The 13,973-nt window shown below is 39.6% G+C and overlaps 2 protein-coding genes across 3 annotated transcripts; both read left to right on the top strand.

Moving 5' to 3' along the window:
• Positions 1-293: 293 nt before the first annotated feature.
• On the top strand, positions 294-8,905 carry tmem45a (transmembrane protein 45a). 2 transcript variants are annotated; one of them, XM_021315773.2, is made up of 6 exons: positions 294-718; positions 6,105-6,312; positions 6,420-6,632; positions 7,367-7,551; positions 7,636-7,778; positions 7,905-8,905. In XM_021315773.2, exons 2-6 carry the CDS (start codon positions 6,117-6,119, stop codon positions 7,999-8,001), a joined length of 834 nt encoding a protein of 277 aa, XP_021171448.1. In that variant the 5' UTR covers positions 294-718; positions 6,105-6,116; the 3' UTR covers positions 8,002-8,905. The 2 variants fall into 2 exon arrangements, with proteins under 2 accessions (XP_021171448.1, XP_012716718.1); XM_012861264.3 differs by having other exon boundaries at positions 297-718; positions 6,101-6,312.
• A 2,200-nt stretch (positions 8,906-11,105) lies between these two features.
• LOC105925416 (vesicle transport protein SFT2A-like) lies at positions 11,106-13,571 on the top strand. Its single transcript, XM_036140757.1, has 7 exons — positions 11,106-11,180; positions 11,425-11,510; positions 11,624-11,705; positions 13,002-13,037; positions 13,148-13,206; positions 13,297-13,326; positions 13,411-13,571. Exons 3-7 carry the CDS (start codon positions 11,628-11,630, stop codon positions 13,445-13,447), a joined length of 240 nt encoding a protein of 79 aa, XP_035996650.1. The 5' UTR covers positions 11,106-11,180; positions 11,425-11,510; positions 11,624-11,627; the 3' UTR covers positions 13,448-13,571.
• Positions 13,572-13,973: the final 402 nt, after the last annotated feature.

Below are 13,973 nucleotides of genomic sequence, written 5' to 3'. Positions count from 1 at the left end.
CCCCCTCTAGGGGGCATGCCCCCCACTTTGAGACGAGGCTGCCCACTTAGGGAACTACTGGTCTATATATGAATATATGAGTGCCAGCTGTTTGCTGGAAGAGCAGGGATAACAAAGTCTGCCTTGTTCAGCGGAGGTTCTGAAGTAAAAATGGAGTTAGGGGAGAAGGATGGTGTCTCCCATCAGAGGGACGCCCTCCTCCTCCTCTTGCTCCAGCTGCAGCCTACGTGCCGGGGCTCTTGTTTCGGTGCGGCCTGCCCTCCCTCGCGCCATGGAAATAACGGTTTCCTGTGAGCAGCACAGACGGACCGGACCGAGCGCGAGCGCGCGGAGAGAAAGTGCACACGTGGACACCGCAGACCGACGGCTCGCCCAGCCAATGAGAGCCCGGGTTCATGACGTCAGTGCTCCCCCACTTCTCCAATGGCATGTTTTTCTCTGAGCAGCGCAGGCCTACAGTGTTTAAAGTGGAAGGAAAAAAATGAGGCTGGGAAGCAGAAAAAAGTTGAGAGACGGATCTGGCTGCGGGGAATCTGGCTCAGCCACCAGACTGCTGATGTTTACTTTGTGTCGAGCTGCAAAAACAGGCTAGACATCCTTTTTGGTTTCTAGGGGAACAGCAATCTATGCGATGGGAAAAAGGAGGGGTACCGAATTTTCTTTCTGAATATACTTGATGCGATATTTTGATCTTCAGTTCAGAGACGAGCAAACTTAGGTAAGAACACATTTTTCAGCGTTCCCAGTGCGTGAGAACGTGGATGTGGTTTCAAATAGAGGCTACTTCCAAAACCCTTTTCTAATTTTACGATAGATCAACATAATCTTATTTTTCTAACCGAGTAAATTCAGCAGGCCTAAGCATGATGGCCTTTAGCCATTTTGTTAAAACATATTTAATGATTTCAAATGTGTGTGAGTTTAAGTGTTAAAATAGAATAACTAAATTAATATAAATCATTTGTGGGCGTTTAAAGCCAGACTTTTTTCTGAAACTTTTTTTTAAGCCAATTGGTTTTTCAGTTACAGAAACAATTTCAGTCCAGAACTGAAGTGGACAATTTATGTTCTAACCAACAACATTCTACAGTGTCATTAAAAGTATGTCCTCCTTACGGATTTCTTCCGTTTTTATCACAGCAAAAGGTCATCAAACAAACACATGCAATCGCATGAAGCTTACCTAAATATATTAATAAATTAGGATTTTATCTATTAAAGGGAAAGGACTTTCCGAGCCAACCTGGCTCTATGTGGAAAAAAAAATATTCCTGCTTAAAATCTAACAAGCCGGTTTCTGCACCCTTGGTGGAAAGAAGTGCCATAAAGCCTGTGTGATAACTGGCAATAAGTCCTTTACATCAGTATGGAGGAAATTTAGTCCACTGCTATTTGCTGACTTGTTTTAACTGGAATGTTTTTAATTATATAGGTACAACTCAGTGAAATCAATGTTACAACATCCTAAGCAGAACTTAGTTTGAATTTCCACCCCACCCTAAACCCCTCTTTTTTATGAGGAGCCATTCTAAGGTGTGCTTTTTGATTATTTTGTTGGTGCATAACACAAGTTTTAGGTTAAGGTTGATTAAAAAAAGCAAAAAAATAATACATCATCAATCACACAAACACTTTGTTTTGTCTGGTCACTTTTTTGAATCTGTGAAATTTTAATTGAGGAAACAGAAATTCCACTCAGCACCTTCCCCCTCTGCCTCTTAGGGTTTTAGCTTCACTCCTCTTACTGTGTTTGAGGTTTGTAGTAATTTAAAAAACTTTGACAGAGCAGGTAGGGATAAGCTTGATCATTTTTTCTCTCAATGTTGCTGCTGACATCATCGCAGGACCATTAACTTTAATCCTTCATTTGTCTCTCAGCAACAAAGTGATTCCTGAAACCTGGAAGTCGGCTTTCGTTCTTCCTCGCCTAAAAAAAAGTGTTGATTGCTGCGTTGTTGATAACTACAGCCACATTTCTAAGTTACGTGTCCTAGTAGAATTCTTGAATTTTTTTTTTATCTTTTATATCTGAATGATGTTTTGTCACATCACCTGTTTTTAGGAAGCAGCGTGTACAACTACAGCTGCTGTCAAAATTATAAACGATGTCACTGAGTCGTTAGATTAAAGGAAAAACTGTGATGCTTACTTTATTGATCTATCAAAAGTTTTTGACACAGTTGATGACAATATTCCTTTAAAAAGGCTTTCCCAATTTTGCTTATCCAGCCAGGCTGCTGGCTGGTTAAAGATAATTTATCTGACAGAAAGCAGGGTATTCATATGGCAGGGTCATGCTACCCTCGTTTCCCTAAGACCAAGAGTGTCAATTCTTGGACCACTTTTATTCATTATTAAGTTTGTCCGAACCTATCAAAAGCCGGGTATCATTTTTATGTAGAAGACGCTGTCATTTACTGCTCTTCCAATTCTCTTGTGCAAACCTTTAAATCTCTTCAACCTACTTTTAATCATGTTCAGTTGCATCTGACTCAGCTCAAACTAGTTTGAAGTGAAGGGCAGGCTAAGCCCATGTTGTTTTCAGGAGGCCATCATTGTTCCTACTGTTAAAATTGCAAATGGGGCAGAAATTGGGATGGTCTATTCTTATAGGTACCTCGGTGTGACCATAGAGGATAAAATTACCTTCAAGGAGTAAATTAACATTCTTGTGTCTAAACTAAAAGCCAAGCAGGGTTTCTTCCACAGAAACAAAGCCCGCTTCTCTCAAGAAATCCAGGATTACAATCTCAGTAACATTCCTTCCTCCTATGGACTGTGGTGACTTGTTTATGAATTCATCTGAGCAAAATCTCAAGAAGCTGGAATCAGCGGATCGTTGTACTCTACGTTTTATTACTGATTTTGGATATTGTCACCTTTATGCATCTGCTCTTTTTTTGTCTGCCTTCCCTTTCTATTGGCGGACAAACTGTCATGGTGCGATTTAAGAAGGACCTAAGCACAGGGCGTGGTAAAGACAAAAAGGAAGTTTAATGATAAAAGAAAAAGTACAAATGATTCTCACACAGGAGACAAGGCAGGAAACACAGCGATGGAATATCGGGCATGGCAAAAGGAACAGAGAAACAGGGAGCAGGAAATCAAACAGACGAAACCAGCGAGGTACAAATACAACCAGATCAAATTTATACTCAGGAGGAAATGACAGGCAAAAGAAGAGATAATCACGTGAGAACAAGGAACAACTATAGCTAAGGAGAAACAGAGGAGCTGAGGTGAGGAGAGCAATGGACAAAAACTGAAGGGAAACACAAGGAATTAATTTAACAGGAAATATCACATATAATGTGATAAGAACAAAATCCACTAACTAATCCATGAAAGTATGAACTAAAATGGGAGCAACTAAAAAATAAAAACTAGAGATGCCGATATCCGAGGCTCCAATATTGACTAATAAGCTGGATCGGATATTGGATGATTGATGCTGATCCAGCATTCCGATCCAGTAATTTTTTTTTTATTAATATTATACACAGCAATACAGTTACATAATCCAGTCACTTCTGTCCTATGTTTGCAACGGCGGTTACGCAGAGCACACACAGCAGCTAACGATGAGCATACACAGAGCAACATGGAGCAAGTGCCGGACCAAGCCATGTCTATAAAACTAGTCTTCCTGTTCTTCCACATCTCCTCTGTTCTGCAATTCTTTACTTTTTACTTTACTTTGTTACTTTGTTTATTCTCTAATTTACTTTTATATACTGTAAAGTTCCTCCTATAGTTGGTAGGATTACAACCATTGTGTTAGATAGCGCCAACTACTGTACAGGAAGGACCTGGTATAGTGACATGTCAATCATCTGGGCCGGCGCACCGTCTCCAATCTGATTTCAGGGGGGGTCCATTGTCCCCCCCTCCCCCCTCTAGCTCCACCCCTGTTCTGAACAGTCCCCCAGGGAGGGGGTTACTGTTACTTCTCATAGCAGTGGAGACAGTCATGATTATTCTTTTTCCACTCTTGGCTGAAAGCACAAGATTTCTTTATTCTACTGCTCTGGCAGTAATTAGGGCTGTATACTGACCTGACAAATCCTTTAATATATATCAAATTAAACAAATACTTGGATCAAAACTTACACTGTGCTGCTTTAAGTATGGAATGAAAGTAAGAACAGAAGAAATATGTACATTTTCACTGTACTTTGACACGTAATAAATTTTGAGGAAGTTCGGTGATATAACATACTTTACACAAATTGACAAACTCAAATATCCTGTTTGTGCTTCAGGAAAGTACATCAGAGAATAACTCCTCTTCACCACTGCTCTCAGTACAACATGAGTGAGCCGGTTTTCCTGAAATAAAGCAGGCTTTCAGCTCCAACCCAGATATTGTTGATGGTTCTGTGATTAAAGGTGCCCACACTCTAATGAGTCTTCCTGTAGCACGAGGAAGGCCTTTGCCATGGCTGCTGAAGTGTTTTCCTCTGCTTGAAGAGATCACATGGGGGAAAAGAGCCATCTGACACACAGATGAGCTTGATTTAACATCTCAAACGGTGCGTTCATATCAAGGGTCCCTGTTCAAAAGGTTCCCTGTGAACGCTGTCTGTCATTTCCATCACAAAGGAGAGTACAGCCAGGGACCTTGCTCTAATTCTGTGCTGTTGGTGATGCTCCCTCGTGCTTTTCCAGTAGGTTATCCCATTGCTAAACGGAGCTGATGTTTTATACATTTCATTTCTTTTTACAGCCTTTTGTAGACAGCAGTTTTGTCATTACAGAATAGTTGTCTAAATCTTACAGAAGACAGGCTGAAAACAATGGGAGTTTACTCCTCAACCTCTGCTTTATACTTCTAAACGTGCAACTTTCACCCCGACTGCTTCACTAATCATGCTACTGCTGCTGTTTGGCTAAATTACAGCCATGCCTCCTTCACTTTTTCTATCTGATTGTAGACACGCTTCCTTGGCTTGGTTCGCCTCCGTCTTCCTGATGTTTTATCTTGTTACAACAACAAACTGCAATGTATTCATTGGGACTTTGTGTGGCTGTCACGTCCACTGATCTCTATAATACACGGGAGTGCTAATCGCCCGCTGTTAGAACGAGTCGCTTTGAAGCCACCAGCCGCCATATTGGCACTCCCTATTTCCCCCCAGTAACTAGGGAATATGTGCGCTACAGCATCGAATAACGAGGATTTTCTCAGGTTCAGGGGGGGCTTAAAACTTTTAAAATGTCAAATGCCATATACGTTTATGTTATGTTCTAAAACTATCAAGTACTGAGAAAGTCATGTGCTGAAATATTTTACATTTTATTTAAATTAAATATATATATATATATATATATATATATAACATTTATAAATATATAAATAACAATATACAAAAACATGTATTTACATATATGTATACATATACACATACTTATATATACACATATATATATATTTAATATGAATAACATGTAAAATATTTCAGCACCTAATTTCCTAGTAGTTGATAGTGTTAGTACATCCACTGACTGTAGAATTACCTGTGAAACGTTTTCCCACAGCCAGAAAACTGCTTGTTGTTGCAACCAAATCCTGTGGGATTCTGTAAGAGTAGGGAGTAGCAAGATGGCGGCCAGTGACTTCAGTTTTTCAGGCAAATCAGCACTCCAGTGTATTATATAGCTCAGTGGTCACATCACATAGTTGTGATGTGGAAGTAGAAGGTTACAATTTTACAATAAAATAAATGAAACCAGACATTCAACCATGGTGACTCTGGAGGAGTTGCAATGATCCGTAGCTCAGGTGGGAGGATCTTCTACAGGATATCAAAAATCCAAAGCTGTTGTAGACATACCACAAACGACTTGAAGGGATAATTACAGAGCAGGGCAATTATTATTTGAAAACCATGTAGTAGTTTAAAGGCATTCGAACACCTTCATAAGTTTCTGTACCTCAGCCCTGCTGAATTTTTGGCAAAAATACAAAGTAAAGAAGAATCATCTTATTTGTTACAGCACAGCTGTACTGAGATGAAATGCTCTCTTAATTCACTGCCACAGGAGGTTTACCTAATCAGTCTGTCGGAATGGGATACGGATCACGCTGGTTTTCTCTCAGACAGGTGCTGCGCGCCATGGGCAGCTTCCAGGGCCACACTCTTCCCGGGAGCCTCTTCCTGCTAGCAGGGATTTGGTGGACGGGAAAGTACTCGCTCTGGCACGCCACCCGCAGGAACAAAAGCTTGGGCTCCACTCGGTTCGCCAGCAGAACCTCACAGCGACGCGTGGAAATCCTTGAAAGCTCTCTTGTTCTCTTCTTGTCCTTTGTTGGTGAGCAGTTCTTACTGGAGGTTGGGTTACACCTACTGATGAGTACGGTTCTCTGTCTGCTTTTCAATACAACCTGATCTATATGTTTCGTCCTCTGTGCTCCCCAGGCATGGTCTGCGAGCAGTTCGCGGCAAACGGCCCGAAGCTTCATTTGTATGACTTTGCGGAGAAACACTGGGAGCAGCTGCACATCTGGCAGCATACAACCATGTACCTGTTCTTCAGCCTGGCTGCCATCGTGTCTCTGATCATCCACACGACAGAGGCAGCACCGGTGGCCCTGGACAGGTTGATGCTGGCAATAGCGTTCTTTAATGAAGGTGCGTTTTTTTAGATGTGTCTCCACTTAAACGAACTGGAATCAAATAATAAAATCATTAAGGGTGCTCCGTGGAACTTGATTGCTCGTTGAGACAATTCGGGCATATGATTAAGGTGTGTTGGACTCGTGTAAATGTTGTAGGACACCAGACATCAGAAACTGGTATTTCAGATTCCGGGTTTAGATCAACGTGCGTCAGAACGGCTCAAAGTCCACATCTAAGGGCAGTGGAGAATATTTGGCAAGCCTTGAAAATGTATGTTTCCTTTTAGTTTCCATCAATCTGACTTAGCCAGAGCTATTTAGCAAAAAAATAAAAACATCAATCTCTAGATGTGCGAACATGGCAGATACATTCCTGAAATTAAAGGCCTGCAGCTTTAATTTCAGTTAGACATGTTTATTGAGATCTGGTGCATAAAAATGCACACCACACACAGTCAGATGTTCTTTTATTCAAATAAGAAATGAAACCCATGCATCTATTTCCTTCCACGTTACAGTTATGCAGTACTCTGTGTGTCTGTTATATAAAATGCTAATAAAGTACAGTGAAGTTTGGGGTGGTAATGTGACAATAAGAGAAAAGTTCAAGAGGTATGAATACTTTTGCAAGGCACTGTAACTTTGGATGAGAAGATATCACAGTAAAGCCTGATGAACTGACTTTCTTTTAAATTGTAAAACGTTTTCCTGTGTTTTTATTGAGTTTCATCCGTCTTTGTTTGTGAGGGTTCCTCTTCCTCTACCACCTCCACGGACGGGCTATGCTGGACGTCCATGTGCATCAGCTCCTCCTCTACGCCGTCTTTGGCGGGGGTCTCGTTTCTTTCCTCGAGGTCTTCCACCGAGGGAACATAATCCTGGAGCTGCTGCGCTGCACCCTCACAATCCTGCAGGGGACCTGGTTCTGGGAGGTAAAGCTGTGCCTGGAGCAGCCGAAGTCCGAGCCTAGTGCGTACACGCGCGCTCCTCTCACTCTGCTTTCCTGTTTTGCGCAGATTGGGTTTGTGCTGTACCCTCCCAGTGGCACCGAGTGGAACCTGACAGACCACAACACCATGATGTTTGTTACTATGTGCTACTCCTGGCACCTCACCATCGCCATGCTGGTCGTCGGTGTACTGTACTGTACCGTCAGCTGGTAAGAACCTGCTTCGTTACGCTTCCAGAGAACTGCGCCCGGTTTGTTTGTCCTGGACGGCTTCCAGATCAAAGCACCTGGGCTTCTGATTCTTACGACTGGTATTTGGTTCTGCTTTCTTTTTAGCGTGGTTCGCTCCAGACTGAAAAGGACTCCTCCGATGGAAATGGGGCTTCTGAAGCCCAGGGAGCACGATGCGGAGTCAGAGGACGAGGTTTTTTGAGGACTGCTGTGCATCTAACGGCTTTTGAATATCCAAAACAATTCAGGGATGAAATGCTTTGACCATCGGCAGCAGTATGACCAGGAGTGCACACAGGCACTACCTCTGCCTTATTTAATCAGCTTTAAACCTCTTGTAGCCTTAATCGCTATTTATTTTAACAGTAACATAACACTGTTGTGATTTCTGTCATATCTTTATTATCTCTGCCCAACAGGCTAACACATCATCTGCTTTTTATTTGGATTGTTTTTATCTGTGTCAGTGCCAATGTGTTGTGAGAGAAAAAAAAATCTTAATTTCAGTGTATACAGTACTACTTGAAAAGCCCGCCTTTGCATACTCTGAAAACCGTTTTCCTCTTGTCAGAAATTCAAATCATCTAAGTGATTCAAACCCAAATTCCAAGCAGGTTTTTATTTTCAAATGGTGTAAATGTTTACTTATTGCTGTTTGATATGATTCTACTGCATGCTGCCCAACGAAGAGTTTAAGGTAACCTCATAAATCCCTTTTTTTTTTTTTTTTACAACTTGAAGTCCTCGCTGGTTTGTTAGTGTAACCCTGGCTCTTTAAAGCTGTAAGTGTTTCAGAAGCTGTTGATCTTTTCCAGGACACAACCATCTGTTTATGGTTTAAAGAGAACAATCTAAAAAAGAGAAAAATGCCCAGGGAGCGACAGACGTGTGGATAAAAATACCTTGTTGATATCAGAGGACAATAGATAGAGTGGTTTAAGACGATGTGGCAACAATAGCTCAAATAACCCTCTGTTGTAGCCAAGGTATGCAGAATAGCACACTGGGAAGATAGCATTACTGTGTGACATTAAGACTTTCGAGAAACCTGTGAGCAACGGTAAAGAATGAAAAAGAAAATAAATCACTATAAATAAAAAACAAATAAAAAAAATAACAGTAATGTTTGTTTTATTGTGTGAGAATGTCTTGAATATTTGTCTAAGGATAAATTATCTTCTGTAATACATATCACAGATCAGCCTGTAGGAATTCAGTTCAATTCAGTTTGTATGGCGCCTATTCACAACACACGTCATCTCACTTTAGTCAATTCAATCAAATCATCCAGGCAGATTGGTTGAAAGGTTTTCAAAGGAAACCCAGCAGATTGCTTTGAGTCATTGACTGTGGCGGTTCTTGACCAAATTTTGTACTGTGGCCAGTGTTTTCTCTTAACCAAAGGTCCAGAGATTAGTTCCAACCATTTGCATTTCCAGCACAGACAGGGAATAACATCACCAGGTTAAGTGAACAGGATGAAGAAAAAACAGGTAGTGTTTTACAGAACTAAAGAATGAAACAAAATGTGCACGGCCGAACCCTGTTTTTTGTGATTGGATTGTTAAATGTGTGATTGACCGAACATTGCCCAGCTTAGAGGGGAAAAATCCTGTCAGAATTTGTACTCGCAAGCTGAAACTCACTAACCTGACTCAAGCCAGACGCATGAGTGGAGCTAGGCGGAGCAACATACGTCTGGCATGAGTCAGGTTAAAAACTCACAGCGGAGTTTTACACTTAGATTATATCTGTGATCAGACCTTTAGAAGAAGAAATCAGAACTGGTGTAAAGATTTGTAGCCAGTGTAATTGTTTTCTAGAAATACAAGTCTTTTTTACATACAAAAATTACTAATTATGGATGCACAAAGATAAAATTCTCAGACATTTGGTCTACAATGTGGAAACATGTTTTCACAATAACGCGTTCTGATTTACAGGCACAAAATGAATATGTGACTGGAATCTGTGTCCATAAAGGAGTCAAACAATGGAAAGCAGATTCTCTTTTATAGAGGTAAAAAATACATTTGGCACAGTTTTGTCACATTTGGCTAAATTGTGCCAAAATGACTGCTCTACCCGGCACACTGCCCCACTAAAAACTCTGTGGAACAAACATGCTTCAGCTTATTCAGTCCAGATTTGCTGCCTTTGTTGTCAAGCTGTGGATCTATAAGGTTCTGATGCTTCTACTAAATATTTGAATGGACTTTCGTGGTGTTTTGCAAGGTTTGTTTTGAAGAATTTTATGCAAGGCTCAAAAAATGTGATTTTTTTTTTTCTCAGGTATGCAATTACAGGCAGAAATTGCTCCTAAACCCCTCTGGGCTTAAGGGGGGGTTAAGAGGTTTCTATGTGGAGCTTCACAATGCTAAAAGAGTGAATGGGAGGGAGCATGAGACAAAAACTTTTGAGCAGGAAATTTATTGAAAACAAAATTTTAACTGAAATAGGCTGTTGATCGGCTGATGAAAACTTTAAGACTTAAAACCAACTTGAAAACCTCCTCAAAATGCTAATCAGTCTCAAAAAGGACTCAGTGATGAGTCTCATTTTGACTATTGACTCTCTGTTCCACTTTTCGTTTGATTACAACAGCAGATTATGTGACTTAGTGCGTAGCATTTGGCTGTTAATGTATTCATGTAGTAATAAAGAAACAAACCGAGTCACTAAATTAAAACGTAATTCTTTTGTAACGATCTTCTATTTTGAAGGACCACTCCATCAGCCTAACTCCTCTTTTTAAAACACAAAAGCCTACATTCCTTTCAAGTCATGAAATGTAGGAAAACATAATTTAGATGAGTTGTATTGACAAAAAAACATCAAATGTTAAGTTGTAATTGTACAAGATATATCATAAATAGATGTTAACCGGCATTAATCAAAATGATTTGTGTGCATGTACACAATAATAGATCAGAGTGAGACCTCTTCCCTGCTGTGCCCAGAGGTGAGTTAAATGCCACTGCACACCTGGCCCAGGTAAATAGTGACAGCTCCTCTGACTGACTCTCAGTTCCTCTCCATCCACCCAGATCAGCAGAAAGCTTGCAGAGTTTCTATCCCTCAGGAAACTACTTTTATTCTCCCTGTTACTCCAGTCCTTAAGGATCCAGTTATGTTTCAGTCAGTTAAGGATCGAAAGAAGGAACCAACGGATCGCAACAAAGTTTTCCAGGTAAAAAAAAAAACAAACATACCTTTTATGATCTAAACTTTAAGCCCACCTGGGTTGTTGGTTGACCATTTAGTCTTGATCTTTTATGTTTTAAGCCACCGAAAGTAAAGGGATCCTCCACTGGAAACTGCGGTAGACGGGTGAAGGGATTCGTCTGCTGTTATGTGGTGGGGGTTGCATCTATAGTTGTGGTAAGTGATGACTTATAACTGGATAGCTTTTTATTGCCCTCTTTTTGAATCCAGGTAGAGGTATTTTTTATCCAACTTGTTATTCTGGTTGAGAGGAATTTGGAAGACGCGATACACGATCGCTCACCTAAACACTTTGTTTGAATACAATTACTTCTATATACAACACGTCCCATCGTCCCACCTTGAGATACGGCTTCTGGGAGATCTACAATACATGCCTGCTGTACTGTGTGTGTTACAGGGAGCATATGTGAGCTTTCACCCCCACTTTGGGACTGATCACTTTATTGGCCTCTATGCTGTTGGAAACATTTTTGCTCTTTGCAGGTAAGAGTCAAACAACACAAGGCAGAGGACAACAAAACTTGGACATGGTTTTGTTTTGAAATATGTTTCTACAAGGCATTCAGTTCATACATTGTATATTTTTTGTCCGACAGCACAATGTTTCTGGTGGGGCCAGTGAAGCAGCTGAAGAGGATGTGTGACATATCGAGAGTGTTGGCCACCCTCACCATGCTTGTAAGAGCACAAAAATATTAATTACAGCATGCTTTTACTGAATTGAAAATAGTTTTTTTTTGTTACGAATTTACACATTTTCCTCATATATGAAAAATTACATAAAAACAACAACAGAAAATCATGGTCAGCAAACATTAATTTTCAGGACAAGACTGCCGAAACTTAATTTGAACATTTTTGTCACTTTATGTCCTCCACATAATTTTGGTGGGTCCCACTCTTAAAGTAGAGTCCCCAAATATTGAGTCTAAACAAAAAGACTGGAAGTCAGACAAATGTTTTTCTTGAAAAATTTGAAGTTTCTTATCATTCTTAAAAATTAGACATGTCTGCCACAAATATCATATTATACATCCACTCGTGAACTTCTGTCTGTATCTCATTCCAAACGGTGAGGTTCTATTACATCATTGTTTTTGTCTGAATCCACAAAAGCCTGAGAAATACATTATCATCAGTGTGGTCAGTGTTTACACAGAATACTCTCAGTAAATTCCAGTGGTTAGCCGGTTTTTAAGTGGAACTCATTAAGTTTCGTGTGACATCATTCTCAGATCCGGGTTATGACTTCTGAGGAAAATACATCCCAGCATTTTTGTTTTGTGATCAGGCTAATGAGCAAGCAGTAAGCAATTAACCAGTTATAATGTATTTCTCTGTATTTATTCAGTAACATGTTTAAGATGTTTGTGTTGTACGATATATAGTTTTTGCCAATATGATAATAATAATAATAATAATAATAATAATAATAATAATAATAATAATAATAATAATAATAATAATAATAATAATAATAATAATAATATAATTACAACTCTTAAACTCTTACAACTCTTAAAAGTGCAATTAAATAGTTAATTACTGCTATTACTGTTATTTTACATACAGTATGTGCAGGAGCCACGTTGGATTTCAGAGATGTGCTTGTTTAAAAGCTTCTTACTTTCCATGTTTGAAATTAGTCTCTAGGGGAAATTCTAGTTGAGTTTTCTTTCTTGGAATTCAAACGTTCTGGTTTTCTAAGTGGATATGGAGTGCATGGATGGTCTATACTGGGAGAAGTGGTGATCGGCAAATGGAAACAGATGAACTGAGAGGGCAAGAGCAAGCTTGAAACAAAGCAAACCGAAGACAGCTGGGCAGAGTCAGACTGAAAACCTAAACCTAAATCAGACAGATGGACATTAAATATAAACATAGTGCAACCATAGGACTAAGTGGAACAGACACTATAGGTAATAACTCATACAAAGACATTCTTTGATTGCATATGTTCCTTTCTTGTTGCAGGCCTGCCTTTTTATGATCCCCTATGCAGCTCTCTGGGTGAGTTAACTTCAAAGCAAAACCTAATGATTGCTTCTTCGTTTTCTCAACACTTATTGATAACTGTGCATCAGATTAAATCGTTTACAATGTTAAAATTTCTCTTTCAGTGGAAAAGCTTTGAATTTACTTTGCTGTTTTGTGCTTTGCACATTCTGTCATTTTCCTGGTGAGCTACTGTTCTGCCTCAGATGCAGTTTATTATTTTTCAGTGTTGATTATAACTACAAGGTGACATCATTTTTGTATTTATTTGTAGGTACAGTCTGTCATTCAGTCCATGTGTCAGGTGCGTCATTGAAGAAGAATTATTCAAATAATCTGCATAGCCGAGTGTTACCTGCATATCTGATGTATGTGTTTTACTTTCCAGGAAGATGTTGAAGATATTCTCTCTCATGAAGAAATGAGGATCCATGTGTTTTGGATTGAAAGCTCGAACTTTATTGGGATGGGTTTCTCTCTGATCGCGGGCAAGTTTAGAAGATCCATAACCTTTATGATTTGTAATCATTTTGAGCCTCACTTCTGTTTTTTCGCTTTTTGTTTTATCTATTGAATTATTTTTGAGCTATTAGTTGTGGCCTTTGTGGCTATTATGTGAAAACACCTGGAAGGCATTAATACACAAAACCTTTCACAAATGACAAACATTGCATCTTTATTTTGACCACAGACAGCAGCTGTATGCAAGTTTAAGACTATAAGGTTTTTTATTAATATACATGCATTTGTGAATTTTCTTCAACTCTTTATTAGCGCATATTAGCTAAACTTATAGCTGCATGCACTACTAATTGGTTCTTTGGTTCTATAATTGCTCATGTGCAGGACAAATATTTTCACATTTAACAGGATAGGATACATAGGTTTCATACACTTATAGCAGATAAGTCTTTGGCTCTGCATTTTCAATCAGCAATAGCCATAATAGCA

The sequence above is a fragment of the Fundulus heteroclitus genome, chromosome 9 (assembly GCF_011125445.2).
Source record: "Fundulus heteroclitus isolate FHET01 chromosome 9, MU-UCD_Fhet_4.1, whole genome shotgun sequence".
In the NCBI taxonomy this organism is placed as follows: domain Eukaryota; kingdom Metazoa; phylum Chordata; class Actinopteri; order Cyprinodontiformes; family Fundulidae; genus Fundulus; species Fundulus heteroclitus.
The sequence above is the reverse complement of the archived record's forward strand: the minus strand, read 5'-3'. Positions and strand labels throughout refer to the sequence as shown.

Coding starts and splice junctions, on each gene's coding strand:
- tmem45a (XM_021315773.2), top strand. CDS start 6,117: ATGGGCAGCTTCCAGGGCCACACTCTTCCCGGGAGCCTCTTCCTGCTA. Junction 6,633..7,366: donor AATAGCGTTCTTTAATGAAG/GTGCGTTTTTTT, acceptor TTTGTTTGTGAG/GGTTCCTCTTCCTCTACCAC. Junction 7,552..7,635: donor AGGGGACCTGGTTCTGGGAG/GTAAAGCTGTGC, acceptor TGTTTTGCGCAG/ATTGGGTTTGTGCTGTACCC.
- LOC105925416 (XM_036140757.1), top strand. CDS start 11,628: ATGTTTCTGGTGGGGCCAGTGAAGCAGCTGAAGAGGATGTGTGACATA. Junction 11,706..13,001: donor TGGCCACCCTCACCATGCTT/GTAAGAGCACAA, acceptor TTCTTGTTGCAG/GCCTGCCTTTTTATGATCCC. Junction 13,327..13,410: donor TCATTCAGTCCATGTGTCAG/GTGCGTCATTGA, acceptor TTTACTTTCCAG/GAAGATGTTGAAGATATTCT.